Raw genomic sequence first — 20,727 nt, 5'->3', positions numbered from 1 at the left:
TTTAGACGAAATATTATATGCGGTTTTAGAATTGATAAGAATGGCCAACTGTAGAAAAGCGGGGGTTTAAGTGGTATAACAAATGAGTTTTGGAAAAAAAACATTCAAAAGTCAACAAATGCTGGAAATATTAGTAAAATTGTTCAGTAAGATATTTCATTCTTCGGAATTTCCTGTCATAGCAGATAAGTATAATATGTCCAATTTACAAGAAGTGTGGGGAGAGAAGTAATCCAAGTAACTACTGAGGCATAACACTATTGGATTCCCTAAGTAAATTACATACCGGAATTTTGGCAAATAGACTGATGAAATGGGAGGAAGAATTTTTCCATCCTCTCGAGATATCAGAGTGGTTTCAGGAAAGGTATAAAACAGTATATTATGATTGTAAAAACAATAATAGATAATATACAAAACTGAAAGCAGAAAACTATATATAACAGCTATATATTTTGGAAAGGCCTTTGACAGTCAGCAGGGGTACACTGGTCACAAAATTACGCCTATTAGGGGTGTCTAGAAAGACGATTCAAGCGATTGAGGTGATCTATGGAGGGGTGCAATGCAGTATTAGGGTAGGTGACGGAGTAGTATGTGGTCAAATATAATCTAAATTGGATTTGAAACAAGAGTGTAAGCCTTCTCCTATTTTGTTTTTGTTATTTATCAATGATATATTAATTGGACATGGAGGAGATGAGTGGACGAGTCCAGTTTTAGTAAATTATGAAATACCAGGCCTAATTTTTGCGGACGATGTCCTGCTGATGACGTTAACGGCCGGAGGCATGCAAAAGAGTATCAATTCTGTGGCAGAGTTTTCAAAATAATTAGTCATTAAAAATTAACATCTCGAAGACAAAAGTTCTGATTTGTAAAAAGGGCTGTAAGCACGTGAAGAATGAACAATGGACGATAGACGGATGTCAAGTGGGGGTCACGAATAGATCAGAGTACTTGGAAATGTATATATAGCAAATAACGGGAAATGGGTCCACCAGATAAAGCAAGCAAACTGGAAAGGTCTTGCAGCATCATCAGTAATTATAATTCTTGAAAAAAAATTCCCAAATATAGATTATAAGATTCAGAAAATTGTCCTGCAAGCTGTAGTGAAAAATCGAATGTTATATGGAGTTGAACTATGGGGAGTACAGAAAGAGTGTGAGATGCTGAATCACGTAATAAGTAAATTTTGTATAACTGTAATTGGATTGCCACTGATGCTTTCACGGCCGTACTTATATACATGATACTGTATAGGCTCTTGAGCTTATGCCGTGTCAAGAAAATAAGGTGAAATTCTTTACGTTTCTGCGTCATCAGAAGAAAATCTCGACTGTCCACGAGAAAGTCTTCTTAAACAATGATTTTTTTTGAAATTTAGACTTATAATAGAAGTGGAAATGGTATGTTCGTTCGTCACCACATGGCTCCCCGGACGTGGCACAGCGCTACCGTTCGAAGTGGAAGCTGACTGAACCATCAGAATCAGTCTAAGAGGGTCACATAACATGTGTCAAGAATTTCAAATAATTTTCTTGACAAGGCATAAGCCCAAAAGCCTATACAATATCATGTTTATAATGGGGTTACCAAATTGTACAGCAAACTGTGGAGCAAGATTAATACGTGAATACAGTATTCAAGTAGATATTCTTAAGAGAATTTTGAAATATATATTAAGATTGAAAAGAAGAGAAAGTGGCGAGCTTCTGCAGACTGGATATCAGCATCAGAAAGCAAATATTCAGGGAGAGTACTGGCTAACTAAAGTTAAAAGTATACTACACAGGTTGGGATTCGGAAATTATTGGGAGAAGAACCTTGAGAGGTTGGAGGTATCGGCGAGTAAACTATTTTTTTTTTGCTAGGGGCTTTACGTCGCACCGACACAGATAGGTCTTATGGCGACGATGGGATAGGAAAGGCCTAGGAGTTGGAAGGAAGCGGCCGTGGCCTTAATTAAGGTACAGCCCCAGCATTTGCCTGGTGTGCAAATGGGAAACCACGGAAAACCATCTTCAGGGCTGCCGATAGTGGGATTCGAACCTATTATCTCCCGGATGCAAGCTCACAGCCGCGCGCCTCTACGCGCACGGCCAACTCGCCCGGTAGTAAACTAATTATTATACGACTTAGGGATATTCAAAGACAGTGATTGGTATCCGTATGTAGGAGCAGGGCAACCCTCTCAGAGTTTAATTGGATAAGGCAGGGTATGAGCATAAATATTGTGAATGTAAATAGAAGAGAAGCCAGAGGTTTGATATGGTGGATGATGGGAATGTATAAAATACGGGATGGGTTAGGGGAAGTGCCTTCTCTGTAGTGAACATAGAGAAGAATTTCACAAACTGAAATCCTGTAAAAAAAAAACCCTAGCGGTTAGAACGAAATTTTTTAATAGCAAAGAACTACATATGATAAGTGAGGATGAGAATGGCCATAGAATTATTAGGATGATAAGCAAAGAATGGTATAAGCCTAGTAACCTCAGTAAGTTATCAATTGTAATTATAAATTTATTTAGAAGAAAGTTGCAAAATACTGTAATACGGGTAGAGCAGATTACGGATGGATGTCTCAGTTATGAATCGGTTAGTTAAGAATCTGTTAATAGTGGCAATTAGTATAGTGAGTATTAGTATTCGTATCACTTGTATTGTCGTTGTTGTTAGTATTCCATAATATAATTCATTGTTAAATTGCATGTAATGGGTCAGGGTCCAATTGATGGAATGTTTCTTGCATTCATTCATAAATCCATCGAACAAATTCATCCATCGACTCATTCAATTAGGAATGCTCTCTCCTCAGTTGGTGGTTATCCTTGACTGGGAGAGAAGTGTTTATTCATTCATGCATGCATGAATAAAATTCAGTCACGCAATCATTCATTAATCATTTCATTCATTCATGTAGCCATTCAGTCCATGCATAATGTCTGTTGAATGTGGAAGAGAACTCTGTACAGACTTATGACAAATAAATAAATAAATAAATAAATAAATAAATACAATTATTAAACGACCCTTCCTGTCGTCTACCTGTCAGCTCGTTCTTCCCATGCGATCTTTAAACCATTCCTGCACTGTCACTAAAACGACGATAACTCCTAAGGCATTGCTACAAATTACATTCTGTAAAAGGTTTTATCTTAACAAGATCATTGAGGTGAAAAAATGTAAGTGAACACATGAAAAAGGACTGAACGGGAAGTGTCCACTCAATTTATTTTAATGTATGTACTTAGCATATGACTTTTAGTGATGGGAGTATCCAGATAAATGTTCGGCTTACCTGGTGCAGGTTGTTCTATTTGACGCCCATGGGTGACCTATGCGCCTCGGTGTGAGGTCATGACGATGATGAGGTAGTAGGGAGAGGGTGAAACGCAGTGACGGCACATAGCCTACTCGTGACGAAGAACACCAAGGGATCTTTTCTACAAGTTGCTTTACGTCGCACCGACACAGATAGGTCTTATGGCGACGATGGGACAGGAAAGGGCTAGAAGTTGGAAGGAAGCGGCCGTGGCTTTAATTAAGGTTCAACCCTAGCATCTCCTGGTGTGAACATGGGAAACCATGGAAAACCATCTTCAGGGCTACCGACCGCAGGGTTCGAACTCACTACCTCCAGAATGCTAGCTCACAGCTGCGCGTCCCTAACCGCACGGCTAACTCGCTCGGTACCAAGGAATCTACTCAAGGCTTAACGTCTTCATCCGACAGGAGAATTACCATCAACATGGTTATAAGATTGATTCTTTATCCATATTTCGGCCGTATGTTATTCAAGCCCAGTGCTATGAAATACCACGAACAGATATGCCTGAAAGTTTTATTGTAATGCGCTCATAACTCGTAGTTATTTTCCGATAGGCGGAACACATACAATGTAATTTCCTTAGTCAAAACAGAGAATTGTTGGAAACAATAATAACAATAATGTTATCGGTTTTACGTCCCATTAATACTTACGAGTTTGGAAGACGCTGAAGTATCGAAATTTTGTCCTTCGGGATATCTACCGATAACAAGGCTAGCGTATTTGAGTGCCTTCAAATACCACTTGGCTGAGTCGGGATCAAATCCACCTGCGGTATTTAGGTTCAGAAAAGTAGTTCCTTATCCTCTAAGTCATTCAACCCGCCAATGGTGCTATATTTTTGTCCTACGAACTCTTACATTTTCAAGTTTTTCAAATTAAAAGATATTTTCAAGCGTAAATTGAGTTGAACGTATTTCATAATTTTAACGAAACAGGTTTAAAATTTCATATAGAATCATGGTATATTCTCGATCCGTTTATAAAGATTGACGGATGGGTAGAGCCATTGCGTCGTGACATTTATTCAGACACAGTAGCTTTCAATTTATACTTTCGTTTTTCCTGCACTATAGATAGAAATTGATTTTCTCTGCTACATTTAGTACTGAACACAAATGGACGAGTTATGTTACAGTTCACAGGACAGGTCGGTAGAGAAATTGCTTGCAGGTCATTATTTTTGCATACATAATGCTCTTCAGCAAATGGAATCCATTGATTGGACAGTAGATTAATAACGTGCAATAATAAATATACATTCCTCTTGCATTTTTAAACTCAGACTCTAACCTCTCTTGTTTCATTTTATTTTTGATTGACGTGCAAATTCAAGCGCTTGTGTCCATTAACTTCTTCGAGCATAGAGAAAGAGAACAATTTAGTAGAAATACTTTTTTTTTAAATCTCAAGCTCACAATGGATTACTAAAATGCATCTTTGAGCCACCACACTCATTCCAGATTCTGGATAGTGATGATTAGAGACAGTCAACATTCGTGATTCGAGAAATCGCGAAAAAACTAAAAACCAAATAAATATCATTTAAAACATGGTTCACATAAAAAATATCATAATATAATTACACGTTCCAACATTACGAAGGTAGACCAGAGATGTCTGTGCTATGTGAGGCCGAGCATTTCCTTCTGAAAACTGGGGCTGTCGACCTGTATCAGGAAGGAGACTACATACGGTCGCAGAATTTCCTGGACGTAACATCTCGTCGTCAGGATTCCTTCAATAACAGCCAATGGGAAGCGGAAATCGTGGGAAATGGCACCCCACTCCATGATACCTTTCGTTGGGCCGGTGTGCCGTTTTACAGTGAAGCGTGGTATCACTGTGCTGGCCAGGACGTCTCCAGACTCGAATTCTGTATCCTGACAGAACCGTGATTCATTGCTGAACATCAGTCGTTGTCAAACCACAAGCTGCTATGCCACCCGGTCTGGCAGAAGTTGAAACGTACTCAGAGATGCTTAGGTCGTAATGGTACGCATCGTAAGGGATGCAGCGACGACAGATCCTGCTCTGCTAGCTAGGTATTGGTGGACGCAAGCGTATCCCCAGCTGGCATGGTATGTCTCTGTATCGTGCATAGCGACGTCTGAGGTTTGCTTACAGCCTGTCGCATGGTATGACTATCCTCCCTGCTAGTGGTCCGGTGGAGTTGCCACAAGCCTTCTTGACGCGAGTGTATACCTTTACGTTCTCAGCACCGCACGGTGTAGACAGAACGTTTCTAGTGGCGAGCTATGCACCGAAACGTACAACTTCTAGCTCTAATCCGACGATGCGACCTCAAACTTGGGCTTGTCAAATGTGCCGCCGGGGTACGCTACGTGTTCACTCAATATAGATTTGTGGCTCCCCTGTTCACACTTCTACTAAGGCCTTATTCGGTCTCATACGTCTATGAATGATGGAGTGTCATATACGCTCACTAGTGCCACTTCTACTAAATGAATCAGCATTAAACGCAAAAGGGATGTTAGCGTGGGGCACACTTCGTTATAATAGTACGATTCGTTCATGATGCATTTTTCTTATTTTTTTAATGAGTGTATTTCACTGAAATTTCACAAAACAATTACTGAAGATCTGATAGAATTAGAATTTGAAAGTTAAAATTAATTTAAAATTTAACATCTAACACTTGACGTATTGTTCGCACTGTTATCCTGCCATGCTCTTACTTCTACCCCACTCTTCATCGTTTGCTTTGTAATACACTACTCCCTTCCTTACGACTTCCCCAAAATACATCTTGAAGTCCTCTGCTACTCAAAGCCTCTGAAATCCTCCCTATCCATGTTGATTGAGACCAACCCTTTTCCTTTTCTTCTTGATGGTGACCATTTCATAACTTTCTTAGGCTATTTCCCAAGGCACATGCTTTGAACATCCCCATACCATTGCAATGACTGATGTTCTAGATGGTTCACTATATTATTCTTGAAATACCAGTCCGCCATAACATATTCGTTTAACACACCTTAGTGGCAAAAAATATGCAGACCTGTCATAAACCATCCATCACTACAACTCCTAAACGACTTTCCTGTATTTTATACTTTCTTCACCATACTAGTCAAAATACTTTCTATTATTATTAAAACATGTTTAACATTCCTCAATTGTTATAGATCTTCAGGGACACCACAGTGTCGTAATTTTGCCCTGAAAATCGGTTCTTTAAGGAGCCAGTGTTACATGGATCTCTCGCAATTAAGCTCCATTAAATCCAGACCAAATACCATGGCACAACAGCCCCGAAGGGCCATGGCCTACTAAGGGACCGCTGCTCAACCCAAAGACCTGCAGATTACGAGGTGTCGTGTGGTTATTCTTGGCCTTCTAGACCGAGCCCACTATCTCACTGTCAGATAGCTCTTAAATTGTAGGCTGAGTGGACCTCGAACCAGATAAAATCCTCCGACCTGGTTGGGAATCGAACCCGGGGCCTTCGCGTACGAGGCAGGTATGCTACTCCTACGCTGCCGGGCCGGCTTAAGCTCTCCTAAATGCCAACCAATTATGATGGTATTGGATAGCAAAGCACAGAACCAGCTATAAACTTTTGCTACACAACCGGTCACAGCGGGCAAGAACTGTAAGTAAACTCACGTCAGGTGATTTGCTTTAGGTGGGATACTGATCAAGTCACCCACGTCCAGATTTGCACAACACATAAAGCTTTTGTTTGTCATTACGTTATAAGAAAGACGTTTCCTTTTCCTCAATGAAATTAAAGTAATACAGCGTCGTTGCGCCTGCAAATACCGCTACGTGATGTGCGTGTCGTGAAATACTGACCCGCGGGACACATGCTATTCAGAGAAAGTCATTGATCAGCTTTGTACAGTTTTCAGCCTCGACGTTCACCAGGAAGCTGTAAGTTACAATATACACAGTACCGTTATTTTGCTCTTACAGGCGGTTCTTTAACAGTGACGTGGATCTGCCGCAATTAACCTCTCTTAAATGCGATTCAGTAAAAGCGTACAAAAATCAAACAGAAAATAGGAAATATTCTACTGAAGCTCTTGAGATAGTGAAACCAGCGTGTTACAAGCCAACTTAAGGAAATAAGGGCTTAAACATTTCTGTCATTATTACTGTTTATGTATTATTTGCAGCTAATTTTTACATTTGTATGCCTATGATATGATTTTATTGAAGAAAATCGTTCAGATAAGTCGATTATTCTGCGGCAAAATCAAGCAGATAATTCAAACGAGAATGTAGGCCCCATGGTACTGTCATGCTAAATATCCAATGCCATGAAAATCAATTAGCATTAAAAACAAACTGAAATAACTAGAAAATTTAGAAACAAATGGTTCACAAAGAATTAACACTGAAAATTGCACACGGGGTATATTTTTCACCGTTTTGCTGATTTTAGGTATACGAGTGCCATGAGTTATATTTTCATGGTATAGATTACACATTTCTTTACTATTTTCTTCCCATTCAGTCTTCAAACTTTGATTCTTCCTTCATATCTTCGGGTTTATCTTAATTTTTTGATGGTATTTTGTGCACGAACTTGAATCCTGCCAGACTTGGCGAGCTGAGAGGGTCACATGATAGAGCGCTATTTTCTTGAGGCTAAGTTGGTCGGTTTCATCCCGGCTCAGTTCAGTGATTTTTAAAGGGGATCAAATACGACTGTCTGGTAACCAGCACGAGATAAAATTTTCTCAACATCGGTGTCTCTGCATACCGTGAAAAAAATAATTAGTAGGGTGTAAAATTATTATTATTATTATTATTATTATTATTATTATTATTATTATTATTATTATTATTATTATTATTATTATTATTAAGCTAGGGTGCCAGATCTCGCCCCCCATACGTAATTTCGTCTCCTTAGGGATTCCCTGCTTGCACGGTTGGTACATAATGTTTAGCCGCGCACACACGCGTAGTCTCATTCCGTTGTCTTTTGTGAGAGTTGGTTGTGTGCACCACGTTTAGTTTCCGTGTACAAGGAGTATTCATTTTTCATACCAAGCTGAGTTAGTACAGCATTAAGAGCCTGATATTCTTAGATTGAGCACTGATATATGTATGAAATACTGGACTGCATTTCAGTCGTGTGGTGTAGTTCCTGGCGTGTAATCGCTACGGTAAGGTGGGAGGCGTGAGTTATTGCAGCGGCCATTATAATAAATCAGGGAATGTTCGTAATTTCGTTCCCCTTAATTTTATTTATTTATAAAGAGCAATGATAATTCTCCTGCACAAAAAAGGAACATACATGACATCAGAAACTATCGCCTTATTAGCTTGCTTTCTGTCCTTTACAAGGTTTTCACCAAGGTACTGACAAATAGAATCAGTTCAACGCTTGATTTTTCCCAGCCAATTGAACAAGCAGGTTTCCGCCGAGGTTTTGGAACAATCGACCACATACTCACCCTTCGTGAAGTTATCAGCAGAAGTAATGAATATCAAATGCCGCTCTATCTAGCCTTTGTGGACTTCGAAAAGGCTTTTGACTCGGTGAGCCACGCTGCTGTTATGCAAGCCTTAGCCGAACACGGCGTCGATTCTGCCTACATAAGAGTACTCCAGCATATCTACGAAACCTCTTCAGTCTTCGTGAACGTCAATGTGCCAACCACGAATTTTCCCATTCAAAGAGGTGTAAAGCAAGGCGACCCCATATCTCTCAAGCTGTTCTCAGCAGTATTAGAAATGGCCATGTCAAAAATCAACTGGCAAAGTACAGGAATCAAAATCAATGGGGAAAGACTGAATAATTTAAGGTTTGCAGACGACATTACACTTTTGGCCAACGACATCGATGAACTACAAAGTCTAATACGAGATCTTGTCTCAGCCTGTCCAAAAGTGGGACTATCCATGAACCTTTCTAAAACCAAAGTAATGCTCAACAAATGGGCCCCAGCAGGAAAGTTGCATGTGAGAAACTCCACATTACAACAGGTCATTGAGTTTGCCTATCTTGGGCAGCTTGTAAACATGAAAGGGGACTTAAGACCGGAAATCTTCCGACGTATCAAACTAGGATGGCAAGCTTACGGAAGGAATTCAATCTTCAAATCCAACATGCCAACCCACCTAAAGAAGATAGTCTTTGACCAGAGTGTTCTCCCTGTACTGACTTACGGTTGTGAAACCTGGACATTAAGCGAGTTGGTTAAGCAAAAACTCAGAACAACCCAAAGAGCTATGGAACGGTTCATGCTAGGCTTCACTAAGAAAGACAGGAAGAGAGCAGATTACATCAGGTCAATCACAAAGGTCAGTGACATTTTAGAAAGGGTGTTTACCCTAAAATGGCAGTGGTCAGGCCATGTTGCTCGGAGAACTGATGGTAGGTGGACAAAGCTTGTGTATGAGTGGAGTCCGAAATATCATCTGAGATCTAGAGGAAGACCACCGGACAGATGGGATAAAGACATCCGTAAGATTACTGGGATCAATCGGCAGAACATCGCTCAAGACCGTCCCAAATGGAGAGACCTCATGAACACCTACCCTGCTTCGGACTTAAAGAGGCCACATCGTAAAAAACGATTGAATATGGCTGATAGTGATAGTGATAGTGATAGTGATTTATTATTATTTTCAGATGGGAAAACGCAATCACTGGGATAAGGGGACTATGAAAAAGGCTACTAAGGCAGTGAGGTACAAGATAATGGGTTACAAACGTGCAAGTAACGCGTTTAACATCCCACAAGCAACGCTGAAAGACTTTGTTAAAAATAATACCAAGAAAACAATTTTCATAAATGGCCTTCAAATAATATTCATTATAGGGAAACTGTTTGGTAAGGTTAGAAAGGGAAAATATATTAAAATTAATTGCACTTTTTATAAATTTGGGGGAGGGCGGAATTACGAACACATTTTTGGTAGTTTAGTTTTTTGTTGTGTTTATGTTTATGTCAAATATTGACTACCTTACCTTATAACAGTTGCATTTGACTTTGCCCGTAAGTGGAGAATATATTCAGTAATATACCAGTTTCTAGCCTTGTCTATAATATTCCTAAATTTCTACATGTCCAAACCTGCTAAGGGGACGGAATATTACTCATATTATTATTATTATTATTATTATTATTATTATTATTATTATTATTCTTATTATTATTATTATTATTATTATTATTATTATTATTTATTTATTTATTTATTTATTTCTTAATCTGTTTACCCTCCAGGGTTGATTTTTCCTCGGACTCGGTGAGGGATCCCACCTCTACCGCCTCAAAGGCAGTGTTCTGGAGCGTGAGACTTTGGGTCGGGGATACAAATGGGAAGAAGGACCAGTATCTCGCCCAGGCAGTCTCACCTGCTATGCTGAACAGGGGCCTTGTGAGAGGACGGGAAGATCGGAAAGGATAGACAAGGAAGAGAGAAGGAAGCGGCCGTGGCCTTAAGTTAGGTACCATCCCGGCATTTGCCTGGAGGAAAAGTGGGAAACCAAGGAAAACCACTTCGAGGTTGGCTGAGGTGGGAATCGAACACTTGTCTACTCAGTTGACCTCCCGGGGTTGAGTAAACACCGTTAAAGCCTTCATACCACTTTTCAAATTTTGTGGCAGAGCCGGGGAATCGAATCCGGGCCTCCGGGGGTGGCAGCTAATCAAGCTAACCACTACACCACAAAGGCGGACATTATTATTATTATTATTATTATTATTATTATTATTATTATTATTATTATTATTATTATTATTATTATTATTATTATTATTATTATTTACAAGTTGATTTACGTAGGACCGACATAGAAAGGTCTTATGGCGACAGTGCGATAGGAAAGGGCTAGGAGTGGGAAGGAAGTGGCCACGGCCTTAATTAAAGTACAGTCCCATTATTTGTCTGGTTTAAAAATGGGAAAACGCGGAAAAGCATCTTCAGGCTGTCAACAGCGTTGTTCGAACCCACTATCTCCCGAATGCAAGCTCTCAGCTGTGCGCTCCTAACCGCACGGCCAACTCGCTCGGGTATTATTATTGTTACGGAGTATTTTGGTGGACCAGCAGAGGTGAAAGAAGGTGCTGGTTGGAATAGGTCTCAACTACGATATTAAAGTTAATTTAAAATTTAACAAAGGTTATATTTTCTTTTCAAGATCAAGAAATAACAAGTACAATAGGTACCCAGTAGCATATCAACAAATTAAGAAAGTACAATTACAGTTTGTTACTGGATTTGGGCTTCGAGCCCCAGACTCACAATCCTTGAACAATGAGCCCCACATTACCTAAGTACAAAGTTCAACATAGGGGCAGAAAACCCCAATCATGCCAAGGAGCACTTGCTCCCAATTACCCAGTAAAGCCTCCTCGAGGCACACAGAAAATCCACTTTTAAGAAAGAGCAAACCCACTCTCAAGGTTCAAGCCCATTCAAAGGCCACACCAAACTCCACCTTCAATCTGCCCTCCAGGCACACAAGAACAGGGGTAATAATACCCAACCTACGGAGGCCTATTCAGTAAAGAAACAGGTCAATTACATGGCCCAAAATTCTGAGTTGAATGGAGGCGTAGCTTGCACTCCTAATACACTTTTAAAACCTACTTGGCACTAGGCCGCTTACGCAAGGGCTAATCCCATACTACGGAGGTGACACGAGAAGAAAACTTATTTACATTACGAAGGGAGGAAAAACGGAAATGAAAACGTAGTCACCTCAGAACTATATGAGTGGGAGCTCGAGAGGGTTAGACACTCTCTATCCCAATTTATAGTTAAAGAGCCAAAATTTACCAAATGTCTATTACATTTTAAAGATAGGTTACATTAGAAAGGTTTCGAACCTGCCCCGCGGGTTAAACTGCTGAGCTAGCAAGAAATTAAGTTAGAAAATGGCCATTACCTTATAGATGAACTGCTGCCCGAAGAAAGAGGCGCTTCCCGCCCCCTCCTACATAATCACACAAGGAGAGATGTTACTGAAGTGGCGACGAGCCATGAACCTCAGCAGTTTTATACCCCCAAGGAAGCTTCGAGACCTTTCATGAAATAAAAGAGCCACACCCCTTCCCTTTATTGGCTAACACCAAACGTTGCACACAGCATGAACAAGAAACCCAGGAGTGGAGGAAAATTAATTAAGAAAATTCGGGATTGGCTGCATTCAAAACTGGCGGAAACAGAGATTAATATTGCCAACCCAAAAGATGAAAGCAAGAAATTTAACAAAGAACACACTTAGGGATATAGAATTTCTTCAAAAACAGTTCGTTCACTTCGCACCAGGGTGCACAGTTATAGTTTTTATGTAGTGACATCTAGAAGAGAATGTCCACACCTCTTGCTACAGGGCAAACAAACATAAATCGAAATAGACACAGTTCAGAACACTTCAAAATTTACAATAGCGACATCTTCTGAGAAACCTTAGAATTAATATGGTTGTTAAAGTTCAGGCTTTCTCCAGTAGAGGAGTTTCAACTGGCGCAATGTTTGAATTAGCGGCGTGGAGGTGTACGGCCCGGTACAATTATTATTATTATTATTATTATTATTATTATTATTATTATTATTATTATTATTATTATTATTATTATTATTATTATTATTATTATTATTATTATTATTATTATTATTATTATTATTATTATTATAATTTTTGTCTGAAAGAGAATCTTCAATCCTCAAAGCATGGCCGACAATAAAATGTAATTGATACAGAAAATGACTACTCACTGCTCTGCATAAGTAGCCTCCGTGGCTCAGGCGGCAGCATACTGGGTTCCGTGGTTCAAATCCCGGTCACTCCATGTGAGATTTGTGCTGGTCAAAGCAGTGGCAGGACAGGTTTTTCTCCAGGTACTCTGGTTTTCCCTGTCATCTTTCATTCCAGCAACACTCTCCAATATCATTTCATCTGTCAGTCATTAATCATTGCTCCAGAAGAGTGCGACAGGCCTCGGCAGCCGGCACGATTCCTATCCTCGCCGTTAGATGGGGGCTTCATTCATTCCATTCCTGACCCGGTCAAATGACTGGAAACAGGTTGTGGATTTTCATTTTTTCTGCACTGTATAAATGTGATGTACAACAACACATTGCCAGTGTGTAAGTGAGTGAGTAAACTAGTACGATGCAAACTGGAACAATTATATTAAATTCTTGATTAGAATAGCAGAGCAAAGTCAACACAAAACATTAAGTTTTCTTGTAGTTAATCTCATAAATCCTAAAGAATATCACCAGGGTGTCAATTCTGGCTGTGAAAACGTAAATAAGAACAATACATTGTTATAAATTTTTCTAACTTTCTTTCAAGTATGTGGGGTGGGCATTTTGTATGGACTGAGCCCAGTTTTACGACCGGTTGACTTTCCTGACGCTAACCCTATGTGAAGGAAGATATTCGCTATTGTGTGTTTCTGTGATGGTTTGTAATATGTTGTGCGTGAATGAAGGTGTGTATTGCGACGAGCACGAGAACTTAACCAGATGCTGTTCAAATCCCCGGCCAGGCCGTGAATCGAACCCAGGGACCTCTAAACCGAAGGCCACTACACTAACCATTCAGCCAAGAAGCTGGACAAATAACAACAATAAATAATTATTGTCTTTTATATTGAATAATAATTAGAAATATGTTACGTATGACAAACAAACAATACACAACAAAACCCTGGTACAACAGCTCAGAAACGGCTTTGGCCTGCCAAGACAATTGCTGTCTAGTTAGATGGTTTGCAGATATTGCAGAGTCAAGTGGCAGCATGCCGTACAGTATTGCTTGGCTTTTACCACGGGGTCGGTTCCACTTTGGGGATCATTGTAAATACCTAGGTATTAATATAAGGAAAGATCTTCATTGGGGTAATCACATAAATATGATTGTAAATAAAGGGTACAGATCTCTGCACATGGTTATGAGAGTATTTAGGGGTTGTAGTAAGGATGTAAAGGAGAGAGCATATTTGTCTCTGGTGAGACGTCAACTTGAGTATGGTTCCAGTGTATGGGACCCTTACCAGGATTACTTGATTCAGGAACTGGAAAAAATTCAAAGAAAAGCAGCTCGATTTGTTCTGGGTGATTTCCGACAAAAGAGTAGCGTTACAAAAATGTTACAAAGTTTGGGCTGCGAAGACTTGGGAGAAAGGAGACGAGCTGCTCGACTAAGTGGTATGTTCCGAGCTGTCAGTGGAAAGATAGAGTGGGAGGACATCAGTAGACGAATAAGTTTGGATGGTGTCTTTAAAAATAGGAAAGATCACAATATGAAGATAAAGTTGGAATTCAAGAGGACAAATTGGGGCAAATATTCGTTTATAGGAAGGGGAGTTAGGGATTGGAATAACTTGCCAAGGGAGATGTTCCATAAATTTCCAATTTCTTTGCAATCATTTAAGGAAAGGCTAGGAAAACAACAGATAGGGAATCTGCCACCTGGGCGACTGCCCTAAATGCAGATCAGTAGTAGTGATTGTGATAATATCAACTATCTCTACTATCTACAGTTACTCGACTGATTTCACAATGCTGACGACAAGGCCCTAACTCCAGAATTAACATCCTTCAACTGGCCTGGAATCGTACTGTGGACCTCAGAGTAAAAGACAAACACGCTACACCTGAACAACGTAGCTGACAAATTAAACATTAGACACTGAATTACTAGCAGTATGTGCGGTTCCCATTAAAATGTTGAAAAAACCTACAACCTGTTTTCCAGTCGTTGACCGGGTCAGGGATGTAATGAATGAAACATATATAGGCTGTTATTACAATGGGGTCGCTATTCCCAAGGTGATTTATTAATGAGTGATAAATGCTATGAAATGATAATGGAGAGTGTTGCTGGAATGATAGATGACAGGAAAACCGGAGTACCTGGAGAAAAACCTGTGCCGCCCCCGCTTTGTCCAACACAAATCTCACATGGAGTGACCGGGATTTGAACCACGGTATCCAGCGGTGAGAGGCCGACGCGCTGCCATTAAAATGTTGTCATGTTTAAATTGGCTCTCAAAGTGCATTAGTTCGGCCAGCCCTGCTATACAGAGATGAGACTGAATATCAAAAGTTCAGTTACATTGATACAGTCGCACTTCATTAAACTACGTGCACAACCTATCCGTTGAATAATGCACATTATTTATTCATTCGCGCTCGTCCCTTTATTGTATAGGTTCAAACTTTACCTCTGACTACAGTTCCATTAAACTTCGTTCTCTATTCCCCCACGCGATGTTATGACTTGAAGATGAAAGCACACCACTGCGACTGCACTTGAATACCAAATGATTTCTGAAACCATCATAAAATATTTTATTTTATAAAACGTCATAATATAACACGTGGAAATTTATTGGTCTGCTATGTAAATGAAGAGTCGTATTATCTCGCAGACTCCCTAAAGCATACAAAGATTGTAGAGATGTATAAATGTGCTCTGGGGTGTTATTACGATGACATATTCTGTTCTCCAACAACGCGGAAGGGTTAACAAGCAATAATTGTGTTTAAGATGTTTGAAAATACCATTCATCTAAAATGTGTTGTTTTTAATTGATGCTAATTTTTGTGTTAATTTAAATACGGAGCTAGGGCCACGATCTAGGAGTAGCGAGCCTGACGCTCACCGGGAAGCCCCAGGTTCAAATCCGCATAGGCCAGGGATTTTCACCTGGATAGAAGGCTGGTTGGATGTCTAATGACTGAGAGGATTCGGCGTGATGACCACGTGTCACCTTGTAATCAGAAGGCCTTCGAAGTGAGCAACAATTGATTCGTAGTCCAAGCCCCATCAGGGATGTACCGCCATGGGATTTGTTTGTACTTAAGTATAGAAATATAAAATAACCAACGTATATTTTATTTTTTTATTTTACAATTCGCTTTACGTCGCACCGACACAGATACATATTATGGTGTCGATGGGATAGGAAAAGGCGAGGAGTGGAAAGGAAGCGGTCGTGGCCTTAATTAAGGATCAGCCTCATCATTTGCCTGGTGTGAAAATGGGAAACCACGGGAAACCATCTTCAGGGCTGCCTACAGTGTGGTTCGAACCCATTATCCCCCGAATGCAAGCTCACAGCTACGCGACGCTAACCGCAACGCGCTCGTTAACCTATGTGTTATCTTGTAGTTAGCAAGCACATTCTCGAAGTTTTGGTTTCCAACCTTGCTCTACCTCGATATAAGATGTACTTTACTTACTCGCCGTACCTGCACTCCGAAGGCCTATCAATGTACAGTATGTCATTGGTCATAAAGAACTTTTGAGCAGATTTTCGGCTCCTTAAAATGAAAATGGTGACCCTCAATGACAGTAGGAGAAAAATTAATATTCCACTGATTTTAAGAAAATTAAAATATGGAAAACAACGTTTTTAATGACAGTCGAGATGTAGTATAAATGGGCGAACAGAAATTTATTTGAAGACACTTCATTGTATAATGTGACAATTTGTGCTTCCATGGTAATATACAGGCTTAATAAACAAAAATATTCATTGAAATATTTATACCGTTAAAGATATCAAATATGTTAATAAGAAAATCATAACATAACAAACTGTAGTTTTGCATCGTGTCAATAACAGCTAGGATAACATTATTTTCAAAACTAGAACTTCATAATTTTCTGCACCCAGCATCACAATCTTCACCAGTTTTCCGCGAAGAAACAGTTTCTCCTCACCATTTCTTGTGTTCCAAACCTTTAACTTTGGAATTACGTATAACATTCCTTCTATAATTTTCCGTATTTGTTCTCCTATTTTCCCCTTTATGTTAACTACGAGAACTCGTCATGCTTTGAGACATGCTGGTAACTGTTTAAACTTCAGCAAACAACAATTGACAATAACGCAAGTGTTAATATTCTTGAATTTAAGCGCGCCACAAAACTATCATACTGTCGATAACTCAAATAGATCCATGCAGAAAGGACATCAGTCTCTGACTCATGACATTTCTGCAAGGACGATGATCTTCGAGGTCCAGCCTACGGTGTATTTCATAAATTACGACATTTCTGCACAGACTGTTAGATCTACCCTTGCAAGTACATATCCTGGTACAATAGATGCCCTAACTAAAACATATTCAACCATAGAATTTTCACTTTTGCTCCTTTTAGTGTCGGAATTATTCACATTTCTATACTGTGCAGTAAAATCTGTCTATCCCGGAACATGATGGTCCCTTTTAAAATGTTCTGTCTCGACCTTTTTTCTTCTTATGGATCGCTGACCTTTCTTTCTTGGGTTCCTGTATCACTTTCATTTTCTCTTTCAAGGAAAGAATTTTGTAGGTACATTTTAAAGACATTTTTACAAAAGAGCAAACGAAAACACAGAATGAAATCACATCGTAGCTGCAACTCCTAGCTCAATTTTTTTCTTCTTTTTTTTCCTTTTTTTTTTGCTATGGGCTTTACGTTGCATCGACACAGATAGGTCTTATGGCGACGATGGGACAGGAAAGGCTTAGGAGCTGAAAGGAAGCGGCCGTGGCCTTAATTAAGGTACAGCCCCAGCATTTGCCTGGTGTGAAAATGGGAAACCACGGAAAACCATTTTCAGGGCTGCCGATAGTGGGATTCGAACCTACTGTCTCCCGGATGCAACCTAGCTCAATTAGTGTAAAACTGAGTAACATGACAGTTTCTCGAAACCGACTTTCAACCTATTAGGTCGTGTTACGTACCTTTAGTACGTGTTGAAGGGATGTTAAGTACAGAGCAACCGACGCGAAATCGGGAGGTTGTGGGTTCGGATCCCACTGGTGTCTGGTTAGCCATTTTTGTTCTGTACTTGACATCGCTTCAACACGTACTAAAGGTACGTAACACGACCTAATAGGTTGAAAGTCGGTTTCGATTACAATGCGGTCGTGAAAATTCAATATTCATGACAGTTTCTAATTTAACATTAATTTTGACAAACAGAAATTCCAGTTTTTCCTAACGAAATTTTAAATGTAATTTTATTTAAAAATTCGTGCGGTGCTTTATTTTCATATAGACGTTATCATCAATCGGAAGGTAGCAATAGGTTATATGACAACTGCATTAGCACAAATCACATAATTAAATTGTAATAAAATTACGCAATATTGTACTGAAATGAGAAGTAAATCATTTAATGATCAGTAATGAATACCAGAATACAGAATATGTGTTTCACAGTACTCCGTTTTCGCGTTTTAGTTCATTATAAACTGTAATAAAATGTGCTAAATACCATCAGAATAAAACTAAATATCCGTCTTCAAAACCCGCTCCGTTTCCGCGTTGCGTAGGTTTCTGACTTATACCAGATAATTGTATGTACACGCGAGCACAGAAATGGTGTCCTGGTATAAACAAATCATAGTATACCCCCACCTCCACGTTTAACTCATTGCTGCAGGTAGACAGCCCGCTACAAGACTGTTGTGATTGAAATGGGCACAGTGGTGGATGTATAGTAATACACACACACACTGTGCCTTCGACACCACCCCTTCACTCCCTCTCCTCCTTTTCGGTACTGGAGTGGGGCAGAGTTGATTGTTTACGTCGAGACACCATTTCTGTGCTTGCATGTACAAAATCACTTCGTTATGATAATATTTCTGTATTTACAGGTTTCCTTCTAATATAGGTTATGTGATGCACATGTTTTACTGTATGAGAATGCTTCTCATAATATTTTCTTAATGAATCTCAAGAATGAAGCTTAGTTTGTGGGTACGGTGACATTCGGTAAGTATCCTGGCATGCTCACTCCACGAATACATTGGAGAAAGGGCCTAATTTCCATGATTAGATAAATGTGCTCACAAGTGCGCTTAAGCAGTTGAATATGTACCCAATATCATATGCATCATGACAATACAAGATACGCTTATTCTATAAACATTTTTACATAAAAGTAGTAACACTTCTTATTTTATAAATTTCGTGTTATTTTAAGGTACGATGTGTAAGCCCTAGAGAGTAATACATTGCTGAGATGTTATTCTACTTGCTTAACGCAACAACTCTGCACGTTTATATATTACTCTAGATTCACTTCGTAACGCTACAATGCCAGTTGTGTTTCCAAGAAACGTTAAGAGCACATCAAAATTACTGGCCCTTTATGGATCCAGAATAGGGCCTCTCAGGGTGCATGCCCCATGTGCATGCACTGTGCACGGTGCAAAAGACGACTTCGCTTGGTTGACCAGAGTGCAGACCCCCCCCCCACTCCTCGATTTGGAGCAATAGGGCTGTCTCTCTCTCTTTCCCCACGCCTGTCTCCCTCTTCCTCACCTGCTCCGTAGCGCTCCAAATCCGAGCCGAGTTGAGCTGAGTTGAGCCGAGCTTAGCCGAGTAGCCCAAAGACGAACCGTTGGTCCGAGTCGAGCCGAGCGGGACCGATGCATTGTGTACAGGAACTCTGCGCCTCTGTTTCCACGCGTGAGATTTTGGGCGTTTGAGAGACCCTGATCTAGAAGGTAGATAAATATAGAACTTACTACGACCCTCCGAGTTCAATACTCTGTTCTAACGTGAATGCTAAAGTCTTAAGATTGTCTTACACAAAGTTGACCGGCCTTACCAGATTATTTGGTATCCAGTAACAAAAGGCAATTTAGAATGAAGATAGCCACTCCACCACTCGTAAATAGTGGTACAGTAGAGAAGCATTAGCACATTATAAGACGAATTACATACATGTTAAGTTCACGAGACTGATGAAGAAGCAGGCCTGAAAGCCTAGAATACCACAGAAATGATAACGACTTACACATTTCATTTTCATTTCACGCAAGAATAGAGGATCTCTCTTCCAAGAGAAATCAGTTTCGTTTGCATGTTTGCTCTCGCCCTTAATTAACTGTGATAGAATATGCATTTCTTTTCAATACTATAATTAGCGAAACATTGGAAGAAGTGTTTCATGCACTTCCCCAGTTAGTCATTAATGGAACAATAGTTTACCTCACATTTGGTGTTTCAGATATTGAGAACCTGCTTGGACGTCCGATTCAAAGAGAGCTGGAGGCGGAGACTGGTGTTGATGTGGCTCTGGACGCATTGGTCGACGTCACGGCTTGTGAGTTATTTATAATACATGTATAAATAATAATTATCATTAGTCCTACTATTATTATTATTATTATTATTATTATTATTATTATTATTATTATTATTATTATAGTGGAACACCTGTGTGTTGTAGTGGTTAGCATGATTAGGTGCCACCCCCGGAGGTCCGGGTTCGATTCCCGGCTCCGCCACTAAACTTGAAAAGCGGTACGAGGACTGGAACGGGGTCCACTCAGCCTCGGGATGTCAACTGAGTAGAGGGGCGTTCGATTCCCCCCTCAGCCATCCTCGAAGTAGTTTTTCGTGGTTTCCCCTTCCCCTCCAGGCAAATGCCG

General features: G+C 39.9%; 1 protein-coding gene across 1 annotated transcript in view; it reads left to right on the top strand.

Moving 5' to 3' along the window:
* The window catches only part of prom (prominin), a 330,972-nt gene that overhangs the window by 139,808 nt on the left and 170,437 nt on the right, over positions 1 to 20,727 (top strand). The window contains exon 5 of the mRNA XM_067150593.2: positions 20,304 to 20,399. Within this exon, the coding sequence (XP_067006694.2) occupies positions 20,304 to 20,399 (96 nt within the window). The remainder of the gene's footprint in view (positions 1 to 20,303; positions 20,400 to 20,727) is intronic.

Source organism: Anabrus simplex, chromosome 1 (assembly GCF_040414725.1).
Source record: "Anabrus simplex isolate iqAnaSimp1 chromosome 1, ASM4041472v1, whole genome shotgun sequence".
NCBI lineage: Eukaryota > Metazoa > Arthropoda > Insecta > Orthoptera > Tettigoniidae > Anabrus > Anabrus simplex.
This window is presented reverse-complemented; position numbering and strand designations above follow the sequence as displayed.